The 8,345-nt window shown below is 43.7% G+C and overlaps 1 protein-coding gene across 1 annotated transcript; it reads left to right on the top strand.

Moving 5' to 3' along the window:
* The first annotated feature begins 692 nt into the window (after positions 1 to 692).
* On the top strand, positions 693 to 7,260 carry LOC138353577 (uncharacterized). The gene is made up of 3 exons (XM_069306766.1): positions 693 to 707; positions 4,372 to 5,386; positions 7,163 to 7,260. The coding sequence occupies exons 1-3, from the start codon at positions 693 to 695 to the stop codon at positions 7,258 to 7,260; spliced, it is 1,128 nt and encodes a 375-aa protein (XP_069162867.1).
* Positions 7,261 to 8,345: the final 1,085 nt, after the last annotated feature.

Here is an 8,345-nt window from a genome sequence, read left to right as displayed (position 1 = left end):
GGGGGAAAGGGAAAGCCTGGAGAAGCCACACCAATTACACTCCTTCGCTAATTCAAGCTTAACGACACCCAACACACAAAACATGAAGTTAATTGTATTATTTTTATACTTATTTTCTAACGTTGCAATAACGTCAAGTTTTTTTGTTCCAGTAACGTGATGACGTTTAACCGCCGGACTTGCAGGTACGTCGTGTGATTATATTTTTTCTGGACGGAGCGTTGATTTTTTTTTAATATATATAGAGAGATACCATCAGGTATGAGTGAGGGAGCCGGTCGGCCGAGCGGACAGCACGCTGGACTTGTGATCCTGTGGCCCTGGGTTCGATCTCAGGCGCCGGCGAGAAACAATGGGCAGAGTTTCTTTCACCCTATGCCCCTGTTACCTAGCAGTAAAATAGGGACTTGGGTGTTAGTCAGCTGTCACGGGCTGCTTCCCGGGGGTGGAGGCCTGGTCGAGGACCGGGCCGCGGGGACACTAAAAGCCCCGAAATCATGTCAAGATTTCTCAAGATATACTACAAACACCAGAGTGTCGCGCCTTTACAACTCACAGCAAGAGGCTCATGAAACCACGTTCCACGAATGTAAATGTAAATGCTTACATTTACATTATGCTAATGTAAAAAATCTAACAAAGGCGCGTGTTATTAAGACGTTAAATAAACACAAAACACAGAAAATCAAACAATGGATATAAATAAGGTGAGTTTAGGCCCAGAAAACACCTGAGAAAATGCTGATTTGAAAATAATATTGTCGGATTCCGGACTGGTAATAGTGACATCACAGACGTGGGATCAGTTCATTGTTTCAAGCGTAGGTTAGACACATATATGAATGAGTTTGTGTGGATATAAATAGGAGCTGACTCGTATGGGCCAAAAGGCCTTCTGTGGATCCGTTTATTTTTGTGTCATTCGTTAGCTTACACCTGGAAAGGCAGATATATGTCTCTTGCGAAAAAATGCGGAATTAGAATCAGATTTGATGACATATAAATAAAATCTTGGGAGGGTTTCTTTCTTCTGTTGATATGCTGCAGTATTATGACACAATACAGTATATTTATCTACTGTAGGTACATCAGAGTATGCTGACACAATACAGTATATTTATCTACTTTGGGTACAGTAATGCATGGAGGGCCCCATGTTCTCCCCCAGTTGACAGACCACAATGCATGGAGGGCCCCCATGTTCTCCCCCAGTTCACAGACCACAGTGCATGGAGGACCCCCATGTTCTCCCCCAGTTGACAGACCACAATGCATGGAGGGCCCCCATGTTCTCCCCCAGTTCACAGACCACAGTGCATGGAGGACCCCCATGTTCTCCCCCAGTTCACAGACCACAATACATGGAGGGCCCCAAGTCCTCCCCGGACCAATATTCACTCCAGACCAAAATGCATTTCAGATGCCACATGCCACCAGAAGCACCGCTGAATACCGACTTGCCTTTAATTACGCAACATACTAAAGCCACCATGCAATGCAATAACATACATTAACAACTATGCTATACATGCTAAAGCCGACTTTCTGACGTGCTCGTCTTCCACGCCATAACAACTATGCTTCGAGACTATCATCAGCTCCCCTGCAAGTCAATCATTCGCACGAGAGAAAAGGGAAGAGTGAATTAAATTATATTTTCCATGCTCTGAATCCAACACAAACACAGCAGATACCATTATATTTTTTGTAACAAAAGATAATTACTTAAAACGAATTTCTGACTTATGATGAACAGAAAGCAGTCTCACTGCCACAGAGCCTTCTGATGGGTAGGTCTGTAAGCATCTGACATCAATATTCGGCGCTGGAATAATGTCAGAACTGGAAATTGATAACCCGGCTTGGTTTCTAGTACTTAACCTGTGCTGGAAGATTACCAGTCATTCTGAAGGTTGTTTCCATGTCCAGATATTATCCAGTAGACATTATCTTTGTCCATACCTTATTCAGTAGCCATTATTCTTGTCCAGACCTCATCCAGTAGCCATTATCCTTGTCCAGACCTTATCCAGTAGCTATTATTCATGTTCAGACGTATGCCAACAAGAATGGCAAGGATTTGCTCCCATACAACACACACACACACACACACACACACACACACACACACACACACACACACACACACACACACACACACACACACACACACACACAGATTGGCGTGAAGTCACCAGTGGAGTCCCACAGGGCTCTGTACTCGGACCTATCCTGTTTCTGATATACGTAAATGATCTCCCAGAGGGTATAAACTCATTCCTCTCAATGTTTGTTGACGACGCCAAAATTATGAAAAGGATTAAAACAGAGGAGGACAGCTTGAGGCTTCAAGAAGACCTGGACAAGCTGCAGGAATGGTCGAACAAATGGTTGTTAGAGTTTAACTCAAGCAAATGTAATGTAATACAGATAGGCGAGGTGTAGGGAGCAGGAGACCAAATACATTGTATCATTTGGGAGATGAAATACTTCAAGAGTCAAAGAGAGAGAGAAAAACCTGGGGGTTGATATTACGCCAGACCTGTACCCTGAAGCTCATATCAAGAGGATAACATCAGCAGCATATGCCAGGTTGGCTAACATAAGAACGGCCTTTAGAAACTTGTGTAAGGAATCTTTCAGAACATTATATACCATAAATGTCAGACCAATCCTGGAGTATGCGGCACCAGCATGGAGTCCATATCTAGTCAAGCATAAGACTAAACTGTAAAAGGTTCAAAGATTTGCCACCAGACTAGTACTCGAACTGAGGGGTATGAGCTACGAGGAGAGTCTACGGGAATTAAACCTCACGTCACTGGGAGACAGAAGAGTTAGAGGGGACATGATCACCACATACAAGATTCTAAGAGGAATTGATAGGGTAGGTAAAAACAGACTTTTTATCACAAGGGGCACACGCACTAGGGGACACAGGTGGAAATTGAGTGCCCAAATGAGCTATAGAGACGTTAGAAAGAATTTTTTCATTGTCAGAGTAGTAGACAAATGGAATGTATTAGGAAGTGATGTGGTGGAGGCTGACTCCATACACAGCTTCAAGTGTAGATATGATAGAGCCCGATAGGCTCAGGAACCTGTACACCTGTTAATTGACGGTTGAGAGGCGGGACCAAAGAGCCAGAGCTCAACCCCCACAAGCACAATTAGGTGAGTACAATTAGGTGAGTACACACACACACACACACACACACACACACACACACACACACACACACACACCACCACCACCACCACCACCACCAAACACATACGCGGCATGTGCTGTGAAGCACACCACCTTTACCACTATTTGAGCAAGAAGCGAACCCCTAATTATGTGCGGAAACCATTACTAAGAAACGCGAATATATCCCTGCTACGGTCACGCACACACGCACACGCACCCCTCTGAGACGCACGCACGCCTGTACACACGCAGCTCCGGAACAGCTTGCACATTTGCTGTGAGTTGCACGCAACGAGTCCCGCCGCATCAGCACGCAATGTTCCCTTCCTCACTTGCACCCAAAGTTTAATTCGTTTCTTTCTAATAACACGCACGCAAAGGTGTCTTCCCTCGCTCCTTCATCTTCAAACAAGATCCATCTTGCTTCCTTACGATCAAACAGAACTTCTTTTACATCACAAACAACCCTAATCTTCCCTCCATCACTCTTACCCAAGTCAAGGCTCACCCTCACTCTACCATACACTTGGGCTGGGCCAGTAGAGGGACGGTCTCGCTTCGTGCAGGTCGGCGTTCAATCCCCGACCGTCCACAAGTGGTTGGGCACCATCCCTCCCCACCACTCCCGTCCACATCTCAAATTATTATCCTGACCCTTTCCAGTGCTATATAGTCTTAATGGCTTGGTCTAAGGCAGGAAACGAGGGTAGGAGGCGAGGCGAAGCCAGACCATTGCCTCTAATTACCACAACGGACATAAAATGGTGTACTAAAACACCCTAACCTAGCTGAACCTAACCTAACCTAACTGATGGATCCACAAATAGAAAACGTGTATATTATTTACAGGACATAATACTTTGTCCATTTGGGATTTTGACGTCGAAATACGATGTATTATTCAAGAGGATAGGTTAGCGAGGCACACATATACACAAAAGACATGTCCTCACACTCATTTTTTCCACATGTGTGAGTTGGGTTATTAGCAAAACTAATTGTAACTGCGTAATTGTAACAACAAAACTTGTCAACAAAAGCACGTGACGTACACGTCAGAAAATGTGTTTGGTCGGCAGTAAACATAAATGTTTATCAGGAGATATTTCCTAAACATTCCCACAACCCCCCGCGCCCGAGTGTGCTTTTGAAGGAATGTGTCAATACTTCCTGGTGAGTGTAGTGAGCTGTTGTGGCGGGTCAGCTGTTGTGGTGGGTCAGCTGTTGTGGCGGGTCAGCTGTTGTGGCGTGTCAGCTGTTGTGGCGTGTCAGCTGTTGTGGCGGGTCAGCTGTTGTGGCGGGTCAGCTGTTGTGGCGTGTCAGCTGTTGTGGCGTGTCAGCTGTTGTGGCGGGTCAGCTGTTGTGGCGTGTCAGCTGTTGTGGCGTGTCAGCTGTTGTGGCGGGTCAGCTGTTGTGGCGGGTCAGCTGTTGTGGCGGGTCAGCTGTTGTGGCGGGTCAGCTGTTGTGGCGGGTCAGCTGTTGTGGCGGGTCAGCTGTTGTGGCGGGTCAGCTGCTGTGGCGGGTCAGCTGTTGTGGCGGGTCAGCTGTTGTGGCGGGTCAGCTGTTGTGGCGGGTCAGCTGTTGTGGTGGGTCAGCTGTTGTGGCGGGTCAGCTGTTGTGGTGGGTCAGCTGTTGTGGCGGGTCAGCTGTTGTGGCGGGTCAGCTGTTGTGGCGTGTCAGCTGTTGTGGCGGGTCAGCTGTTGTGGCGGGTCAGCTGTTGTGGCGTGTCAGCTGTTGTGGCGGGTCAGCTGCTGTGGCGGGTCAGCTGTTGTGGCGGGTCAGCTGTTGTGGCGGGTCAGCTGTTGTGGCGGGTCAGCTGCTGTGGCGGGTCAGCTGTTGTGGCGGGTCAGCTGTTGTGGCGGGTCAGCTGTTGTGGCGGGTCAGCTGTTGTGGCGGGTCAGCTGCTGTGGCGGGTCAGCTGTTGTGGCGGGTCAGCTGTTGTGGCGGGTCAGCTGTTGTGGTGGGTCAGCTGTTGTGGCGGGTCAGCTGTTGTGGCGGGTCAGCTGTTGTGGTGGGTCAGCTGTTGTGGTGGGTCAGCTGTTGTGGTGGGGCAGCTGTTGTGGTGGGTCAGCTGTTGTGGTGGGTCAGCTGTTGTGGTGATTCAGCTGTTGTGGTGGATCAGCTGTTCTAGCGGATCAGCTGTTGTAGGCGAATCATCTGGCATGATCAGGAGTATTCTCATTCATGAACTCAGTATGAATTTTCGTATGTGTGTATACTACACTTTTATCAATCTCACAATGAAAGGATTCCCTTCTTTCTCTCATTTTGAATGACCTTCGAGTATGCCTCAGAAAGATGTTATCTTCTTGGAAGGAAGAAAGTTTTTATAAAAATACTTCTTGAAAAGGTCATTCAGGCAGCGGTCTGCAACTTATCCAAGGGAAGAGATACAGGAGGCGGGGCAGGAGGCCTGCAGGTGCCAGAGGGATATCTTGTATGAGGTCACAAGATGAATATCCTCTAAGATATCACCAATAGAATATCCTGCGATTCATCTCTTATTGTTTAGGGGGAAATAAAAGAAACCTGTTTACAGAAGAAAATGATAAACAATGAACATGTTGCTAAAATACCTGAACCATTGTGTGGAAAATGTTTTCCTTGCAATTTATATAAACTAATGTCAACAAACTTGAAAGAAAATTCTGTTTGGTCAACAAATTTTCACCAAAAGTTTCAAGACTGTGAGGTACAAACTGCTCGGAAAATACACACTGGGAGCTTACTCTAGTTCAGGACTCAACTATTCTTGCTGGTGGTCAGTAAGGTATTGATAGTTCATAGTTCTCCAGAGGTTGATAAACTCAAGCCCAACACCTGTTAGTATATATATATTTACGGTACTATTAGCAGATGAAAGTCACAATAACGTAGCTGAAAAATGTTGACCAAACACACACACTAGAAATTGAAGAGACGACGTTTCGGTCCGTCCTGGACCATTCTCAAGTGGTCCTTGAGCCTTGAGAACGACGTCCTTGAGATCCAGGACGGACTGAAACGTCGTTGTCTCTTCAATTTCTAGTGTGTGTGTGGTTTGGTCAACACTATTAGCAGGTGTCCAGAAGCCACATATGTTCAGGAATTATTTAAATAGTGCAAATGTCTTCTAGGAGATACATTGTAAAAGAGATGCATGTTCAGCAATTATTCCAGAGATACTTACATCCACTAATTATTCCAGTGATACAGATATCCACTAATTATTCCAGTGATACAGATATCCACTAATTATTCCAGAGATACACGTATCCACTAATTATTCCAGTGATACACATATCCACTAATTATTCTAGTGATACAGATATCCTGGAGTTATTCCAGAGATACTGTTAATTGTATTTATTAATCTGCCAAATTTCTTGATCATCGCGAGTCTTGGTGTTAAATATTAGTTCTTTACCTTTGAACATTTTCGTTAGTCTCAACTTTGACCCTTGAACGAGTTTGGAAAAAAACACAATGGAATTAAAACAATGAAGTTAATTAGAAATTTTGAAGACAAATAGGAGTTCTAAAGCGTTGAACACTCGAAATTAAAATAAAACAAAATCCCCCCTTGTAAAAAAAGTAAATAGAAAACACAACAGCAAAATCAACATAGTTGTAAAAAAAAATCCTCCCTAGCAATAAAATTAAAATAATAGCATTTTTTTTTTAGCAATTCCTACCTTTTTTTCATCTGAGAATATGAATCTTAATATTTTTAAGTAAAAAATTTCTCAGTATGAGAACGTTGTCGTGGACGAATTAGAAGGACGTAACTTATCTTACCTTTGAGGAGAAAGAAATATGTTGATGCTAGAGATAATCACATTTTAATTAGATCCACTTCAGGAAAAAAGGTAATTTTTGCAAAAAACGGTCTTACCTGTCATTGATGACGTCATACCTGATAGTCTTACCTGTTATTGATGACGTCATCACTTCATCAATATAATTCGTGCACTTGCAATGCTCTTAAAGATGAGCAGTCTAGCAACGACTCTTCTGCAACTCATCTTAGAACTAAATATAGAAAAATGATCATCAAAGAAAATAGTGGTAATTCAACGTCCAATTAAATTATTGATAGCGATCTTATGATAACGAAGTTTTGGATCACTGCAGGAGAAGACGAAAGCCATATCTTGAATAATGAGTTCCCAGGAAATTTTTAATAATCTGGAAAGAGCCTTTTTAATGCGTTTCCCTTTGGAAGCATTATTACATTATGCAAAGTAATGAAAACAAAAATGATTTCTTCGACGCCACTTATCAGGATTTTAGTTCGCTAAATTCCTTTGTTGGCCAAAATTAATAATAATTTGTAATTCGTTTTGTCAGTTACAGGAATCCTGATATATATATATATATATATATATATATATATATATATATATATATATATATATATATATATATATATATATTGATACTAAAATTGAAGAGTTAAAAAATGTAAAGGAAAGATGGAATTTTTAAGTAAAGTTAGGTACTAAATCACTTACTGTAAAGTCAGTAGTTACTTCAGTTTGTCATCGTGTATGTCAAGTGTGTTGTGATTTAACAGTGCCAGGAACAGTGCTCCTACAAACAAGCCACAATACGTATAATTTTATGCTCCTTCTGTGCTAGCTAAGTAGCGTCTGAATCCTGAATGACTGCAGATTTCCATGTGATATTTTGATTAGAAAACAGGAAATGATCACAGGCACCCACGTGAGGTGTTAGGACCCTTGGCGGCTCTGAACATCACGAAGGAGATTAAACCGTCTGTTTATCGTCGCGTCCTGTACCGCAACATGCAGGTAACTGCGGTACTAAAGCCATCGCAGCTGCTCGTTCAGCCGAACCACCAATGATGCAGTAGTAATCTCTTAGAGACTTTGTACATCTCTGCAGTGTTGGGTCTCTCTCATTTGTACTTAAGATATCCCCTGGAGTCATGTGATAATTACCCACAATGCCGCTTCTAACCTCTCTCTCTCTCTCTCTCTCTCTCTCTCTCTCTCTCTCTCTCTCTCTCTCTCTCTCTCTCTCTCTCTCTCTCTCTCTCTCTCTCTCTCTCTCTCCTCTCTCTCTCTCTCTCTCTCTCTCTCTCTCTCTCTCTCTCTCTCTCTCTCTCTCTCTCTCTCTCTCTCTCTCTCTCTCTCCCCCCAACATATTC

The sequence above is a fragment of the Procambarus clarkii genome, chromosome 58 (genome assembly GCF_040958095.1).
Source record: "Procambarus clarkii isolate CNS0578487 chromosome 58, FALCON_Pclarkii_2.0, whole genome shotgun sequence".
Lineage (NCBI taxonomy): Eukaryota > Metazoa > Arthropoda > Malacostraca > Decapoda > Cambaridae > Procambarus > Procambarus clarkii.
Note: the sequence above shows the minus strand (reverse complement) of the source record. Positions and strands in the feature narration are given on the sequence as shown.